Raw genomic sequence first — 17208 nt, 5'->3', positions numbered from 1 at the left:
CTTAGAAACCCAATTCAAGCCTTGACAGTGTACACCATACGGCCGCGGGAGTCAGCCTCCTTGACAGCAACCTCTTGGCCGGAGTTGCTAACCACGCGGCGCTCATCACCGTGGTGCAGAATGATATCAAGCTCCTTCCAAGCGGGCTTGAATCCACTCTGCTCATTACGAGTGAAGTCAACAAGGACCTTCTCGTCGGTGGAGCTGTAGCTAAGAGTGTAGCTGGAGGTGGCAGGCTTCTGGGAGATACCATCGTCCTCATACCATGTAGTCGAGAAGACGTTGCCGTGCGAGGTACCCTGGGGCGGGAAGACCTCGACACCACGGTAGTCATCGAGCTCCTCGACGCCCTGCGAGGCAGCGGTGTCGTCGCCAGGCACACGGGTGTGAACGCTCTTGCCAACGGGGATGACACCACCGATCTTGGCGATGAGAGGAATGCTCTCGCGCCACTCTGAGGAGATCTCAGCCCACTGGCCGGAGGCGAGATAGTTGTAAGGAGCGTTCATGTTCACATAGCCGTAGTCGAACTGATCGCCAGACTTGCGGGGCAAGTAGACGTTGGCCACGGTCACACCGGCCTTGTAAACGCCGCCAACCAGGACGGTGTTACCGAACCAGAACTGCTCATCGCCGGCCTTGAGGGCCTTGGTCCACACCTCGGGATCGGACTCGTAGCTCCAACCGATCCATCGCTGGGGAGGAGTAGCGCTCATGTGGCTCTCCAGGCCCATAGAGTAGATGTAAGGCAACATCTCGTAGCGGCGCTTGATGGCGTCACGGACACGAGGGGTGATCTCGGGATACATGAAGGGCTCGATGACCTCGCCGACCTCATTGTTGTCGGGGGAGGTCTTAAAGCAGTTGATGGCGAAGCGCGAGGAGAGGCAGCCCAGCTGGATCCAGCGAAGGAGTAGCTCGGGTGAAGGCTGGGGTCCTTCGAAACCACCGATATCGTGGCCCTCACACTGCAGAAGAGACATACCAGCATTCAGGGAAAGGGCATTGGAACCCTTCATGCTCTCCCAGCTTGTGACGTTGTCTCCACTCCACGTGCTGGCAGAGTAGCGCATGGTTCCAGCAGTGGCACTGCGAGTGAGAACGAAGGGGCGATACTTGGGCTCCATATCCAGCAGAGCATCGTGGGAAGACTTGCCCATCAGCTCGGTGTGCATGGCACGACCCCAAGATCCGACGGAGTTATCCACGGTCTTCTTCGCATCCACGGAGACCATGGAATCATCCAGAGCCAACTTCCAGTCATCGTTGGGAAGAGTATACTCGTTGTTGTCATTCCACATGCCATCAATACCAACGGCCTTCAAGCTCTGGCAGCCTTTGTACCACCAGTCGAAGGCTTCCTTGGAAGTGAAGTCGATGTGGCAGCCATCACCACCTGTGGCACCGCCTGAACTCCACAGACGCATGTATCCAGGCTCGTTATTCTCCGGATTCTTAAAGAAACCGTTGCAATCAATGAGCTTCTGGAAGTCGGGATGAGAAGCCAACAAAAATGGCTTGATGTTGGTAATCAAGCGAATACCATGCTTGTGCATCTTCTTAATCCATTCCTCCGGATCAGGGAAGCGGTTTCTGTTCCAGGTGAAGACGTTGCGGACCTTGGGTTCAGTTGCGGCTATGGAGTAGCCCGAGCTCATTTGGTGTGCAGAGCAGGGAATGCCGTGTTCTTTCAGCTTCTCGGCAAACTCCAGCAGGGCCAGATGCGCATCATCCAGCATGGTGTACTTGTATCCACCGGAGATATAACCGTAAGCCCATCGAGGCACGCGCAACGGGAAGCCAACAAGCTCAGCGTACTGGTGAACGACTTCCTGGATGTTTTTGCCCACGATCATATACTGCTCGAGACCACCATAGTCCTGGCGGTAGACCTTGAAGTGTCCCCAGAGACCATCAATCTCAGCACCAACAGACCAAGAGCCCCGGCCGTGTGTAGTCGAAAAGAGGGCAACGCATCCTTCCGGGGTGGCCTTGATCAACAGGGGGATATGCTTGTAGAGGGGGTCGGAGTTGTACACGTCGTACCCGAAGCAATCGGTTGCAGAGAGTTGGAAGCTACGACCGCTGAGATCCATCGGGGCACTCTTTTCACCCAGACCAACATGAAGAGCGCTTCGATCATGGGCGGAGTAGCTCGCAACGCCGGTAGAGTCGGCAACATACGAGCGCAGAGGCAGGTCACGGTGCAGGAGCTTCTCGGAGCTAGTCCATGAGAGGGAGACCACGGGAGTGTGTTCCCACTCCACCTTTGCGGTGACACCAGCGATATCGATTGTCTTGGAGGAAGCATCGGTCTTCGCGGAAACATTGGCGTTCTTGAGGTTGGTCTCGGGCTTCTGCACGCTGGGGTAGGGAGGCAGAGGATGTTCGGGGGAGGCAAAAGTCACCCGGAACAGGTTCTGGCGCACAACTTCAAAAGAGAACTCGAAGGGAGTCTTGCTGCTTGCGCTACTCCTCAGATGTACAGAGGCATCTTGTTGCGCAGTTGCGGAGACCTGCTGGTAGCCGCGTGGACAGACTTCTTTTTGGGGCATGATGAATTGTGGCTTTGTTTCGGCCTCACAAAGGAAGATAGGACCAGGAAGCCCGCCCACAAGCTGTATTTGTACCAAACCTTGCCATTGTCGAACCCCGCGGTTGACGCAACATTGCTGGGAATTGTCGCATAGCGTGGGGCATAGGATCGGAGATCGGGGATTATCCCCGATGGCCGAGAAGTCAAGTCTGGGGATGCGTGGGGCCGCGCATACTAACACTATATCGGTAGCGGTCAAAATTAGGTTCCCCCTCTTCGTCTGGTATGAGTCCGGTTTTGACTGCCGAGCGCCGGCCTTGATTCCTCTCCAGCACTCTCAGGCCGCGCTGTACCTCACTCGCCCCCTTGTGGACAGTGATTGATTGGTCCCCTGCATCGGAAGTTGTCCGTTCAAGAAAGGGCAATTGCTGTGCTGGTCCAGGTCGGATGACCATGTGGGTGTGTGGCACGTAAATGGCCTGGCGATTGCGCGGAAGAACAAGCTTGGAAGACCGCGCTGTACTAGTTTGGGCGTTGACTGCGCTCGTCCGGGGAGAAAGATAAACCTGCCTTCCCCACGGGGTGCTAGTCCTATTCTTATCCTCCCGAGTACATGAAATAAGGTACTCCCTCTCCTCTTTGACAAGGTCTCTCTACATCATATTTTATTTCTCTCCACCATCTCGATTATATCTTTCTGCTCGCAAGATTAGCGATGTCGCAGGCTAAGACTTCCCAGCCAAATGATCAGCTGGAACATGTGGAGTCCATCGAGGCCGAGCAGCCTGCAAAGGTGGCCGCTGCCTTGGGCGACACCGGTCCAAAAGAAGACCAGGCTCTTCAGCTGATCGAAGATGCTGGAGGCTCGACAATCTTGACCCCGGAGAACAATGCTCGGGTGCTTCGAAGGATTGACCTGCGCCTGCTCCCCATTCTCCTCTCTATTTACTTCCTTCAACAACTCGACAAATCCACTCTATCTTATGCCTCCGTCTTTGGCCTCGTTGACAAGGCTCATCTGCATGGGTCGATGTACTCCTGGCTGGGCTCGGGGGTTTACGTAGCCCAGCTGGTCTTCCAGCCCCTGGTCTCTTACCTTTTGGTGAAAGTTCCCCTGGGGAAGTTTATGGCAGCATCCGCTCTTCTCTGGGGAATTTCTCTATCCTGCATGACAGCAGCGAACACTTTTCCGGGATTGATGGTGTGCCGTTTGTTACTTGGTATCTTCGAAGCTGGGATTGGTGAGTCGTCTCCTGGGTTGTATGGGAAGACAGCATCTAACGTATAACCAAGCCCCATCATTCATCGCGGTCACCCAGCTTTGGTATCGTCGACGCGAACAGCCCATCAGACTAGGCTCGTGGTATGCAATGAACGGAGTGGTCAACATGGTAAGACTTTGCTCTCGGAAGAACATGCTTGTCAGCAAGTGGCAGTGGCTAATGAGTGCGTTCACGATAGTTTGGAAGTTTGTTCACTTTCGGATTAGGTCACATCCATTCGTCCATCTTCGAACCTTATCAGATCATCTTTCTCTTCTTTGGTTTGGTCACCGTCGGAACATCTGTCGCCGTCTTGTAAGATACCGTCCCGTGGTCTTCCCGTCATTCCATACATACTAAAACACCTTGAACAGCCTGTTCATGCCCGACTCGCCGGTGACTGCCAAGTTCCTTGATGAAGAGGATAAACTCGTGGCCATCGAAAGGTACCTTACCAATTCTCTCGTTTCGATAAGCACCCCGATTCACAATAGACCCGCAGACTGCGCATGAACCAGCAGGGTATCGAAAACCACGAATGGAAATGGGACCACGTGAAGGAAGCGTGTCTGGACCTGAAGTCCTGGCTGTGGTTTGCATTGCTAGTTTCCATCTCGTAAGTATCGTCAATTTCATCAGGCTGCCTAATACTAACAATGGCATAGTATCCCAAGCGGTGGTATTACTACGTTTGGTCCTTTGATCGTCAAATCCTTTGGGTTCAGTGACTTGAATACCATTCTCCTCAACGTCCCCTTTGGCGCCGTCCAGCTCATTGCCACAATGGGCGGTGCCTGGTTGGCCACAGCCTGGAAGATGAAGGGTCCTGTGCTGGCGCTGCTGTGCCTTCCACCGATTGCAGGCTGTATTATGCTGCTGAAGATCCCTCACGATGCTTCCCACAAGGCACCTCTGCTCATTGGATATTATATTGTAAGCGGCATCTCAGCTCTGACCTTTGCAATCGGTGGCTAATTTTCGCTCCAGATCTCTGTCTACCCTGGCATTAGTGTGTACTCATCTCATACTCAGGCTCCGCTTAATACTGACTATTTCTAGCTCCATTGATTTACTCATGGTCTGCCGGTAATACTGCGGGAGAAACAAAGAAGAAGGTGACAACTGGTATCCTGATTGTTGGACAGTGTGTCGGTAATGTATGCAGCCAACCCTTCATCAAAATTGCAGTAGTTGATACTGACGCCTTTGAATAGATTATTGGACCGACTCTCTACACCACGGAGGAGGCGCCTCTGTATCGCCGTGGCCTTACCTCAAAGTGAGCACATAATCCGGTCGCCCTCTATGCCAACGACTGACCACTTACTAGCCTTGCACTATTTTGCGTCTTGGTGGTTCTCATTCTGTAAGATTTCTGATCTAACAAGGTAATACATTATTCTAACCGTTCCTCGCAGGTTGAACATGGCATATCTCTCGTTCCTCAACAAGCAGCACTCGAAGCAACGTGTTGCCCTAGGAAAAAACACGGAGGTGGTTGACCACTCGATGCATGCCGTGGGAGCCATCATCGAAGACAAAGAAGGCGTCCCCGTGCAGCAGCTTGTCAGCGATAACGCCTTTAAGGATCTGACGGACATGAAAAACGAAGATTTTGTATACGTATACTAGGCACAACTGGACTCAGGAAATCAAGATCTGGGAGAACTGTCCGCTTTGCTATTGTCAATTCCAATGAAACTGTCCGTATAAATTAAGTAAAATATTCGCCTTTCCAAGGACCTTAAAAATGAGCAGTCACAGCGTGGGCTCATTCGGTCTCCCTTCACGCGCGTTGACACTGCCCGGGTTTCTGGGGTCCGATGGGCTATTGGCAGCCGGCTCGGGGGAATTGCCGAACCCCGAGCCCCGAACCCCGCGTTTTCCTCCTTGCACGAATCTGGGGTCTGGATATTTTTCGACGCGCATTGCAGAGGCTGATCAGTGCCGTTTCGGAGAAAGAAGATGGAGGCCGACGAGTCCTTGCATGTTATTCCCGCGCCACTCGGAAAAAAGCGCATCCCGGTACGTGTGAGCGGCACTCGGGCCTCTGGCTAGTATGTGATGGATGACTGCTAATATCGGCGCTTTTACTGTTTTAGAAAGCTTGCAGCGCATGTCGGCTATCTAAAGTAAGTGCTTGAACCGTTGTCTCGGGATCGGGTCTCGAGCTGACTTGATTGAAGGTTAGATGTGATGAGGAGAGGCCGTGTGGAAGGTAAGACATACATGAGAGTGTAACCCCATAGTACTGATACAGAATGTTATGAATAGATGCCAGAAACTTGAGAAACAATGTGTCTTCTTTGAGGTTCCCAAAGATCCAGTCTCCGAGTAGGGAAAGGCATCATATTCATGAGCAGCTTATGAAACTAACAAACTTCCAGGAGATTCGAGGGTGTCGAGTCCGAGGTCCGGCATATCAGAACACAACTCCACGAGATTCGTCAGTTGCTAGAACAGAGCCGGTCACACTCAGCAATCCACTCCCAGTCAACCAATTCCCCGCAAGAGCACCGGGATCAGCATCAGGAAGTTCGCCATGGGAGTGCCTGCATTTCATCACGTTCTCAGCATGGTCAAACACAAGAGAACATCAGCGCTCTAACTGTTCCGGATTCTTCGGGTTATGTCAATGGCCAGCAATACCAAAGGTCCTTGCCGGAGCTGTCTCCGAATGGTATTTCGGTGCAGTCGGCCTGTGAGGCGTCTCATGGAGAAACCCACCGGTCTCTCAAACGAAAGCGTTCTTGCTTTGAGATTCAGGGTGAGGCTGTTGCGGATTTCATTGATAAGGGACTAATCACGCCGGAATGCGCATATTCCTGCTTCAATACGTACGTCTCTTCTGCACTACTTGGCTGGGACAGTACCATTTGGCTAATTTGAGATGGATTTAGGTTCTTTCAAGGATGTGTAAGGTTCTTCTTCTTGCTATTTAATCCCGAACTATACTGAAAAACATTGCAACGAACAGGATAGATATATCCCGATATTCGACCCCGAACATGACACATTCGACTCGGTACGATCTCGAAGCAGTATCCTGTTGAACGCGATCTGCACTATAGGCTGTATGGTCGAGACAAGTAAACACAGACAGCACGGCTTATATACACTGCCATACTTACCACTTCTACCAGGAACCGGCGGACCTATGTCCGACATGCTACATGCAGAACTGAAGAAATGGATCAATGTCATAATCCAAAACAAAGGACTAAACTGCCTTGAATCCGTTCAAGCAATGCTCATAATCGCCTGCTACTCAGCCGATCGTCTACTCATTTTATCATTTGCTACTCGAATGGCTCTTGACCTCGGCTTGCACGAGGCTTTTGAGGAACTCACCGAGCGGCTAGCGATGAAGAATGATGAAGAAATATACGGTGCTCCTGAACATGTCTCTGAAAGGGAGCGTGTTTTGATGAGGAAGTCGAGGACTTGGTTTGGGCTTTTGGTTTTGGAGCATATGTAATGTCTCCGGAGGCTGAGGCGATAGTCTGAACTAATGTGGCTTTGCAGATTCCGTGTCGATGGAGGAAAACCACCAGGAATTCGATTGATAGGTAATTCTCGGAGGTGTCGGATCTTGTTAAGTCATCCCGCGTCGACGATTCTGGATCTGCGCCTGTTTTCTCAAGTTGAGGTATATTTTCTTCAGGAGCCCGGCTTTATGATCCTGCACAAAATGCTGACTATCCCCTCAATAGCTTAATATCCTAAGAGGTAGGATGAAATGCTTCGTGGAGTTGAAAACATCAATTTAATACCCTCGCAGCAACAATCAACGATACGTTATTCGTAGGAACAACCTTGGACAGACCTGGGATATCTGACTTTGTTCACGAAATGAAGATTGATCTTGATCTTTGGTTTGAGTACGTATTCCGTTTGACTTATAACACGGTCGACTGACATCATACCAGTGATTGGGTGCGCATCGTTGGTATATCTAAGTCACCGACATTATTGATTGACTTGCTAACATCTCACAGAGGGATCTATTGCTGCACAACAAGAGAAGCCGTTCTTGCTCATTGCTTTACGGGTTCAAAAATGCTGGGCAGAAATGATGCTCAACTGTAAAGCCCTTCGAGCCATGGGCGTCGAGAACGTTGCGTATGCACTCTACCTGGAAGGCCGTCAAGTCTTGATCTAACAGCCGTACTCTTTCAGTACCATGTCCTCCACTGAGCGAAACATTCTCCTTGCCGCTAAATCTAGTGCCCGCAGACACCTACGGCTCATCATCGTCGAGCCAGACTTCTATCTGGCCAAACTCAAATATGCAATGGACTTTGTGTGGGCCAAATGCGCGTTTTCATTCCTGCTGCTTCTCAAGCTCTCAAGACTCCTACCCGAACGAGATGAAGAGTACCAGGAGCTTTTGGAACACGGAAATCGACTAGTCGACGAGCTGAGTAAGGCTGGATCGAATACGAACCAGTCCGGAGCGGGTAATATCTATCTTCAAATCTTGAAGGTCAGCATCGAGAAGTACGGTCGTGCGTTGCGGGAATTACAGCAGCCCAGCCCCAGTGGGTCGACAGCCACATCGCCGTTTTGGGAACTATTCGATGCGCAGGCGGACCTACAATGGTTTGTGCCAGAGCAGTTTGTTTCAGAATGGGATTTCCCGGGTCTGAACTTGTTCTACTTCCCCACTGCATGGCAGGGCTTCTTTGGGGACTTCTCGCTGGCTATGTGAAATGTATAGTAGTCATTAATGTTGAATATCATGAATTGGGGTACATCTATCTCGCTTATACACAGATGCCATAGGTACAGACCCGTTTAACTTCTATATCCTGTTTCAACTTTTGTTCACCCTCAGCCCATCTCCCTGGGCCGGGTGCTGGATATCATAAAGTCCCAAATAAGAAAGCACGTTATATATACCGCAGAAAATAACTCTATCCCATGGCCTTCATGGCAAGCTCGACACTGCGAGGAAGTCAGCAATCAGTCTCAAAAAAAGAAGCCGTGCAGTTGACACTTACACAACGAAAGTACCGGCCGAGACAGGCATAGCTCTCAGCAAGGTAGGACCGATACCCTTCCAGAAGCCACCGAGGCCCTCCACAGCATATGTCTTCTTGAAGCAGTCGCGCATGCTGTTGTATTTCATGTTGGCACCGAATCCATCAGTCTGCATTTTACTCTTGACAACGTCAAACGGGTAGCTGGAGATCCAAAGCGCCTCACCGGCCAGACCACCGTAGGTAGCGACCTTGACAGCGGAGATATCCTCACGCTTGACGTTGTTGCGCTTGGCATCCTGGTTCATCATGTACTCAAAGGCCATGAACCACGATCCGTAGGCGGTGGCCTCACGCAGAACAGTAACGGACTGACCACGGAAGACACCCTTCATGAAGCCCTGGTTTGCGGACAGCTTGCGGATGCAGTCAATGGGGCCCGAGTACAGACGGCCGGCGCCGTGCGGCTGCGCCTGCAGACGGATACGCACGTGCTCGATCGGGTTCGACAGGACCGAGTTGGTAACACCGGCGAACGAACCGGCCATGAAGTACTGTCCGTAGGAGAGAGCTGAATCGGCATACTTTTTCTTGTTCAGGTCCTCGAGGCGACGGCGCGCCTCGTGGAATGCGCCGAACTGGACACTCACCTGCGACTGGGGTTAGAGGGGCATTGGCGCAGAATTGGTCGCATTGGTACTTACACAGGCACCGATACCGATCAACGGGGTCAGAGTTCCCTTGTAGAAGGCGAGGGGACCCTCCTTCTTGAAGATCTGGGTAGCGCCATCCAGGGCACTCTTGTACTGACTGGTGGTCTGCAGGCGGACCTTGACGATGTCTGCGGGGTTTAGTTAGAGGGGCATCATGATAAGCACGTGTGCGCCGATTTCACATACCAAAGGGTTGACCTAGACGAGAATCAGCAAATTGTCATATAGATTGGAACATGTAAAGTAGGGAAAGAAGGATGTGCAATCCTCCGCACAGCGCACATACCCAGCAGAACCTGAGCGATACCGCCAGCGGCGCCCGCAGCCAAATCCTTGACGGTACGCAAGGCGTCAGTGGGATTCTCTAGATCTTCCCAGGTTTGAGGCTCCATAATTGCAGTTGGTCTAGACCAGGATAGTTGACAAGAAGAGGCTTCTCCAGACTCCGGACTTTATACCAGGGACAGCAATCTTATCGCAGATGGCGCCATTCGAGCTCTGATTCGCACGCAGCGCCGACGGGAAACGCGCCTTACCCTCGGGAAACTTACGTAAGCGCCCAGACGGCTATCGCGAAAAGTCGCTGACAATCAACAGTGGAGCTTCAGGCCAATTGCAGGATGCATCGGCGGGCTGTTTTAAGGGTACGGGTGCTTTACTGTGTCGTGTACGTCGGAAAACGCGCTAACCTTCATGTCTAGCTGTCGCGCCGCGTTGATTTATCAACAACTACGCCATCCTCTCCGATCTTAACATGTCCCCGGACCTTTCAATCGTCCGCGATCCGGCTTAATGAATCCAGGAACGACAATGGCGATGGGGCAGCTCCGAAGCCCATGACCCCGAAGTTCGGGGGCTTCGGGAACCGATGGGGCAGCAAACAGGTGCAGAAGCCTACGGGCCTAAGTCCCGCGGAGCAAGCACTGCGTGAATCGATAGTCGAAAGGAACAAGCCGTCTCCTGTACTAGAGCCAGAGCCTCCAAAACAAACGGGATCAAGACAGAGAGTCCCGGGCACAAACCAATACATCGGCGCACGTCGTAATGACCGCGGTGCCACCTACAACCGACCAAAGTCGGGCACGGCAGCGGAGAAATCGGCCCAGGACAAACCTCCGGGCAAAACCAATTGGAAATGTCCCTTGTGCGCCTCGCGTGTTTTTAAGAAGTTCGATCAGTGTCCATCTTGCAAAACCCCTCGACCGGCATATACGGCTCCGCTAAAGACTCCACCTGCAAAGGCTCAAAACCCGAAGGACGGGCGGTACAAGTGGGATTGGAACTGCCCTGGGTGCAAGAAGGTTGTTTTTGGATGGAAGAATAAATGCCCCACCTGTGGTCACGAATCGCCCAAAACGCAAGCGACGCGCGTGCAGTCGATGAACGGGAAACCGGCGGAAGCGGCCAAATACCGAGAATTAGGTCGATCAGTTCTGGCCGACCACGAGGAAACGACTCGCGATGAGCCATCGCAGGATACACGGGGAGATGCCGAGGTGAACCCCCAGGAGAAAACAGAAACGGCAGAAAGGACAGAAAAGGCAGAGAAAGAAAAGAAATCAGAGAAGGATCAGAAGGATCAATGGACCTGGGATATGTCTGCCTTGGAGAAGATGGAAGCGGTGGAAGCCCAAGCCCAAGCAGATCTTCAAAAGAAGCCGAAGCGTCGCGACGACCGCAAGGGACGTCAATCCGGGTCCAAGGACGCTGACTTTGATGCCGATGACCGTAACCGCCGTCGTGACGAGCGCAAGCGCAAGAAGAATGACAGGGCATCCAGGAAGGTGGAAGAGTCAGCTCCAGCACCGCTCTATCTACCCGAATTCATCAGCGTCAGCAATCTGGCAGACGTCATTGGCGTACGACCCGCTCTGTTTGTCGCTCGCATGGAAGACATGGGCTTCGAGAATGTCACCTATGACCATGTGCTGGATGCAGAGACCGCGGGCTTGGTGGCAGCCGAATTCAATTATGAGGCTATCTTCGACCAGGGATCCGAGGATATGAAGGCGGCACCCCTGCCTGAGGATACATCTAACTTGCCATCCCGGCCACCAGTGGTGACTATCATGGGTCACGTTGATCATGGAAAAACCACCATTCTGGATTGGCTGCGCAAGTCATCCGTAGCGGCCGGCGAGCACGGTGGTATCACTCAGCATATTGGTGCCTTCTCCGTGGCGATGCCCTCTGGGAAGATGATTACTTTCCTGGATACTCCTGGTCATTCGGCTTTCCTGGAAATGCGCCGTCGCGGTGCCGATGTTACTGATATTGTGGTGCTTGTGGTGGCCGCTGATGATAGTGTCAAGCCCCAGACTATTGAAGCTATCAAGCACGCCACACAAGCTAATGTTCCGATTATTGTCGCCATCAGCAAGATCGACAAGGAGGGTCGCAACCCGGATAAAGTCAAGCAGGATCTCTCTGTTCACGGCGTTCACGTGGAAGAATATGGCGGTGATGTACAGGCCATTGGCGTGAGTGGCAAGACCGGAGTGGGCATGATTGAACTCGAGGAGGCCATCGGAGCTCTCTCCGAGATGCTTGATCACCGCGCTGACACCGAGTGCAATGCCGAGGGATGGGTCATCGAGGCAACAACCAAGAGCTACGGCCGAGTAGCATCTGCTCTTATCCGTCGCGGTACCTTGCGGCCGGGCGATATCATTGTGGCTGGAACTACCTGGGCTCGTGTGCGTACCCTGCGCAACGAGGCTGGTGTGGCTATCAGCGAAGCTACTCCAGGCATGCCAGTCGAAATCGATGGCTGGAGAGAGCAACCGGCTGCGGGCACTGAGATTCTGCAAGCGCCCACTGAGCAGAAGGCCAAGGACGTTGTGGACTACCGCTTGGAGCGGTCGGAGACCGCAAAGATGGGCGAGGACATGGCTGCCATCAACGAATCACGCCTTGAGAAGCGCAGACTCGAGAACGCGGACGAAGCTGCCGACAAGGTCTCAGAACCTACCGGCCCTAAACCCGTCAACTTTATCATCAAGGCCGATGTTGACGGCTCTGCAGAAGCTGTGCTGAACTCCATCGCCGCCATCGGTACCAATGAGGTGTATGCCAATGTTCTCCGTTCCGGCGTGGGCCCCGTGGGTGAGTTCGATATCGAGCATGCGGCTAGTGCCGACGGTCTCGTCATCTCGTTCAATATGCCCATTGATCCCAATATGTCGCGTATGGCCGAGTCCCAGGGAGTGGAGATTATGGACCACAACATCATCTACAAGCTTATCGACGACGTCAAAGCCGTTCTCAGTGAGCAGCTCCCGCCGACAGTCACTCAGCGTGTGACCGGTGAAGCGGAAGTGCAGCAGGTGTTTGAGATTACCGTCAAGGGACGTGATAAGACCGCCATCGCAGGATGCCGTGTTCGCAACGGTATGATCAACAAGGCTCGGAAGGTCAGAGTGATCCGGGGCAACGAGACGATCTACGATGGTAAGAATACCCGCTCACCCGATACAATGCACATTCAGCTTATACTAATACCCTGTCTAGGCATAATGACCTCTCTTAAGAACGTCAAGAAGGACGTGACTGAAATGCGCAAAGACACCGAGTGCGGCATCGGCTTCGAGGACTGGACCGATTTTGCAGTCGGCGACCACATTCAGTGCTACGAAGAGACCTACGAGAAGCGCTTCCTGTGAGCCGGGTAAGGCTTACGCTGTGGCATTGTCATGCTCTTGTATTTTTAGATTTGATTTTGGCGCTCTCGATCCCCTTTCTTTCCTGGTTTGTATCATATAACTTCCTTCTCATTCTTCTCATTCGACATGGTTTTGCATCATGGGTCGTGGCGTTGATTCATACAAAAATGGGGTTGATATGAGCATACACCGGATGTAATTAGTTGCATTGTCAATGTACAATAGAATTCATTGCTAGCCACTCGTTTTATGTATACTTTGTCTACTTCGCCTTCCACCTCACCCTCCCAACCCACTTTGCCCAATCCTGAACATCCTCCCTCTCACAAATCCGCTCAACAGTAAACCACTCCCTAGCCAGCTCCTCATTACTCGCCATGCGATGCACAAAACTATGACAAGCCCGACAAAGCCACGCAACACTATTCAGCATCCACTCATCATGCCAACCCTTCTTGATTACCTTCGCATGCACACCGCGCGGTATAAGATGGTGATACGAAAGCGGGATCCAGTCACGCTCGCAGATCTCGCACGCATCAGTGCGCGTATTCGACCATGCTGGCGGTCCGCTCGTCACGCTGGTTATGTACTCGGTAAACACGGGCGATAAGAATTCTGGGAAGTCGTCTGCTGCGGGTAGGATTCCGTAGACGGTGAGTGAGTCTGTTACATCGAGTGGGATTACGGTGCAGAGGGTGTCGAGGGTATTGCGGGGGAGTGGAGTGTCCGTGTCAGGTGGGACGTAGAGGGTTGCAAGGTGAGCGTCATGTTGGATTGCGGCATAGGAGAGGGTTTGGAGGTCTCGAGGGAATGAGGCGAAAGTTTCGGATGCGATGAACTGGGTTTGTAGCGAAGTCGAGCGTGTTAGTTATTGTGGCATTATTGACGTCTTTGAATGGGCAGAGGGATGTACATCAATGAACTCGGCCAAGTCCTCTGGGTCAGCTCGCGTGTACACGGTGGCTATTTCCAAGCTCTTCGTCGCATCTTTGCGCCCGTTGCGCTTGGGCTTCTGTCGCCTTTTGGCCGTATTGGGCTTGTCTTCGGAGCGAGCGACAATGGCACTCGAGAGACACTCTCGGAAGACCGCGTAGTTGTCATCGGAGGTCATTGAGGATGCCTAGATTTCATGGTTTTAAAAAACAGCGCTGTACATCATGATGCGCCGGTGGGTCGTGTCTGGCGAGAGTTGGAGAAGTATTGGAGATTCCCCTCGGGTCAACGGCAGATTGACATCATCGGCATTCCACATTCGACCAAAGCTTCTGAGTTTCAGCTTCATTCTAACTCATCCAACAACCATGGCGGACAAAATCGTTGTTGCTTTTGACCTGTACGGCACGTTGCTGTCTACGGAATCCATTGCAAAGAAGCTGGAAACCTTCGTCGGCCCCAAGGCAGAGGCTATCTCCGCGCTCTGGAGACGATACCAGCTTGAGTACACATGGAGACTGAACAGCATGGGTAAGCTATACTGAATAATAACCCAATAGAACATATCTGACAGCGTGCTAGGATGCTGGGAGAACTTTACAAACGTCACGCAGAACTCCCTACGCCATGCCCTCGCGGAACATGGCGAGCAACTCAGTGCGGGGGACGAGGCGAGCCTGATGGAAGCCTACAACAACCTGTCTACATTCCCCGACGTCCAGGTAGCTCTGAACCGAGTGGCAGCCAACTCCGCCATCTTCCCAGTGATCTTCTCAAACGGGGACAATAAAGCGATAGGCATCTCGGTGAGGGACTCGGAAGGCCTGGCTGAACACTCCAGCATCTTTCACCGCGTGATCTCCGCAGAGGACATCAAACGATACAAGCCATCCCCCGAGACCTACAAGCACCTTGCCGATACGGTTGGCAAACAGCCGTCGCAAATGAACCAGATGTGGCTCATCAGCGGCAACCCATTCGACATTATAGGAGCGCGCAATAGTGGCATGAACGCCATCTGGGTCGATCGAGCCAACAAGGGATGGCAAGATAGAGCTGTACCAGATCTACAGCCCACGGCGATCGTGCACAGCCTGGAGCAGATCGTAGAGGAGATCAACCGGGCGTGAAAAACCGTCAAGGAAAAGGGGAAATGTACCGCTGAAAATATTTCCCAACGCTCCACGTATCAAGAAGAGTTAGGGGTAAGCCAGCAAGAAATCAGTCTATCCTTCTCTTTCCCCTCGGAGAACCCATTGTAATGTGGATTCGCGAGTGAATAAAGAAGGAGTTCAGTTTATGTATGAAGAAGAAAGGAAAAGTGTCAGGGCGAAAATTTTGGTAGAAAAGGTAGCCGGAGCTGACTAATTGACACGTGATTCTTATCGATAATTGAGGTTGCCCTTGTACATTACTGGGCTTCGTCCGAGATTCTTTTGCAGCTTCAATCACTTCTTCAGCATGTCGCAGCGTTGGGAGCCCACTCATGCAGCCTGGCTGTACCCTTTTATGGTATTTTTTTATGAACTCGCTGCGTTTCTTCTCACATCGTACTGACCAGGTTTAGGGAATTCACTATTTCGCGACCCATCGGTTCCTCTGGCCCTTGTTCAAGGCTCGCTTACTTCCCATCGTCCTCCTTTCCAGCTTCGTATACTTCCTTCTCTTTTTCTTCACCTACCTACCGCAGGTGGCCTTCCTGTCCATCTTCCAAGGTGCCGGAGCATGGGTCAACGGCGCATTCTTAGTTCTCGGTGAGGGCGCCGCTATAGTTGCTGCCTTGTTCGAGGCCTTCTTCGTGGACGAGACACTGGTGGATATTTTCGATTCGGTTTTGGTAAATGAAGGCCAAGAAGAGCTTGTGACCGCCTCTCGAGTTATCTACCCCGAGGCTGGCGACCCTGCCAGCCGCCTCGGCACTCCGACAACCAGTGCCGTTTATGCGCCGTTTTCGTTTCGGCAAATCGTCGAGTTCATCGTCCTGCTCCCGCTCAACTTCATCCCTGTGGCTGGTACCCCGATGTTCTTGGTTCTGACCGGTTATCGTGCGGGTCCATTCCATCACTGGCGGTATTTCCAGTTGCTGGACTTTACCAAGCAGGAGAGAAAAGCCAGTGTGAGTCGACGACGGCTGCAATATACCACGTAATTATCCACCATATATATACTTTTCGCAAGGCCATCGCACTGACTATAGCAGGTTCGGCACGATTGCCATGATCCTTCAACTCATTCCGCCCTTCTCCATGGTCTTCCTCATGACCACTGCCTCGGGTGCCGCGCTATGGGCAGCAGATCTCGAGCGCAAGCGGCAACTTGCAGATCAGCGACCCAACAGACTGGGTAATGGTTATCAGGACGAATTGACGGTATGATCTATTTCCATGGTTACGAATGTATATGAAACAGCCTCATAATATTGAATCCCTGGACCCCTGATCGGCTCTTCCCCGATACATAGACGGGGTGAACCCACCCCGAGCGTAGAGAAAACCCAATCAAACGGCGCCGCGGCGCAATTAACTTCGTGGTTGAACCTCTCCTGGAATGGGTTGCACGTGACACGTGGCTCGAGGAACTGCAACTTCGCTCCGTACCGTACCGCACTTGAATTGTTCGTGAAGTTTAGAATCAGGGCACTCGAGTGCTTAAGCTGCTTTATCTGGGTATTTAACGTCTAGCGATATTCCAGTGCGACTGCCACTCAGCCCCGCGGCGCGATATCCGTCCTCGGTCCAGACATCCAGCCAGCACACCTCAATCGGTTATCCCGGCAATCCGCGATCTAAGAGACGACCAAAGAACCCTTTGTTCACTCGATCTGCACTTCAACAGCTGCTGCGGGTTACATGAAAAGCTATACGTAGCTGCAAATCGAATCCCACACAACCCTGGACTGAGTGGGTCAGTCAAGGATCCCCGCAGGATGCACTAGACCTTTGCGCCGAAGCAGCCTATACACCTTTCCCGATGACCATGGTTTGACATTTGGAAGCCTGGTCATGTCGACTATTTCAAATTCGTACGAATGGATTCAAAAACGAGACTGCGCAAGGCCTGCGACGCCTGCAGTATTCGGAAGGTGAAGGTTAGTATCCTCGGCTTCCAAGCCTCCTG

The 17208-nt window shown here is 52.3% G+C and overlaps 8 protein-coding genes across 8 annotated transcripts; 5 read left to right on the top strand and 3 right to left on the bottom strand.

Moving 5' to 3' along the window:
- Window positions 1-14: 14 nt before the first annotated feature.
- N7498_001059 (putative alpha-glucosidase) lies at window positions 15-2555 on the bottom strand (the record flags this gene model as incomplete). Its single annotated transcript, XM_058448122.1, has 1 exon — window positions 15-2555. One exon carries the CDS (start codon window positions 2553-2555, stop codon window positions 15-17), a length of 2541 nt encoding a protein of 846 aa, XP_058313533.1.
- Window positions 2556-3251: 696 nt separating this feature from the next.
- Window positions 3252-5430, top strand: N7498_001058 (uncharacterized protein; the record flags this gene model as incomplete). The annotated part of the gene is made up of 11 exons (XM_058448121.1): window positions 3252-3777; window positions 3830-3927; window positions 3998-4113; window positions 4173-4244; window positions 4301-4414; window positions 4464-4731; window positions 4786-4807; window positions 4858-4955; window positions 5013-5077; window positions 5129-5164; window positions 5217-5430. 11 exons carry the CDS (start codon window positions 3252-3254, stop codon window positions 5428-5430), a joined length of 1629 nt encoding a protein of 542 aa, XP_058313532.1.
- Window positions 5431-7650: 2220 nt separating this feature from the next.
- N7498_001057 (uncharacterized protein) lies at window positions 7651-8509 on the top strand (the record flags this gene model as incomplete). Its single annotated transcript, XM_058448120.1, has 4 exons — window positions 7651-7679; window positions 7728-7747; window positions 7797-7920; window positions 7978-8509. The coding sequence occupies 4 exons, from the start codon at window positions 7651-7653 to the stop codon at window positions 8507-8509; spliced, it is 705 nt and encodes a 234-aa protein (XP_058313531.1).
- A 205-nt stretch (window positions 8510-8714) lies between these two features.
- Window positions 8715-9885, bottom strand: N7498_001056 (uncharacterized protein; the record flags this gene model as incomplete). The annotated part of the gene is made up of 5 exons (XM_058448119.1): window positions 8715-8745; window positions 8802-9430; window positions 9485-9621; window positions 9680-9691; window positions 9780-9885. The coding sequence occupies 5 exons, from the start codon at window positions 9883-9885 to the stop codon at window positions 8715-8717; spliced, it is 915 nt and encodes a 304-aa protein (XP_058313530.1).
- Window positions 9886-10329: 444 nt separating this feature from the next.
- N7498_001055 (translation initiation factor 2) lies at window positions 10330-13155 on the top strand (the record flags this gene model as incomplete). Its single annotated transcript, XM_058448118.1, has 2 exons — window positions 10330-12943; window positions 13004-13155. 2 exons carry the CDS (start codon window positions 10330-10332, stop codon window positions 13153-13155), a joined length of 2766 nt encoding a protein of 921 aa, XP_058313529.1.
- Window positions 13156-13417: 262 nt separating this feature from the next.
- Window positions 13418-14269, bottom strand: N7498_001054 (HNH endonuclease; the record flags this gene model as incomplete). The annotated part of the gene is made up of 2 exons (XM_058448117.1): window positions 13418-13996; window positions 14072-14269. The coding sequence occupies 2 exons, from the start codon at window positions 14267-14269 to the stop codon at window positions 13418-13420; spliced, it is 777 nt and encodes a 258-aa protein (XP_058313528.1).
- Window positions 14270-14459: 190 nt separating this feature from the next.
- N7498_001053 (haloacid dehalogenase, type II) lies at window positions 14460-15221 on the top strand (the record flags this gene model as incomplete). Its single annotated transcript, XM_058448116.1, has 2 exons — window positions 14460-14622; window positions 14674-15221. 2 exons carry the CDS (start codon window positions 14460-14462, stop codon window positions 15219-15221), a joined length of 711 nt encoding a protein of 236 aa, XP_058313527.1.
- Window positions 15222-15552: 331 nt separating this feature from the next.
- On the top strand, window positions 15553-16466 carry N7498_001052 (EI24 domain-containing protein; the record flags this gene model as incomplete). The annotated part of the gene is made up of 3 exons (XM_058448115.1): window positions 15553-15603; window positions 15659-16236; window positions 16292-16466. 3 exons carry the CDS (start codon window positions 15553-15555, stop codon window positions 16464-16466), a joined length of 804 nt encoding a protein of 267 aa, XP_058313526.1.
- Window positions 16467-17208: the final 742 nt, after the last annotated feature.

Source organism: Penicillium cinerascens (assembly GCF_028974065.1).
Source record: "Penicillium cinerascens strain IBT 15544 chromosome Unknown contig_16_segment0_segment0, whole genome shotgun sequence".
In the NCBI taxonomy this organism is placed as follows: Eukaryota; Fungi; Ascomycota; class Eurotiomycetes; order Eurotiales; family Aspergillaceae; genus Penicillium; species Penicillium cinerascens.
This window is presented reverse-complemented; position numbering and strand designations above follow the sequence as displayed.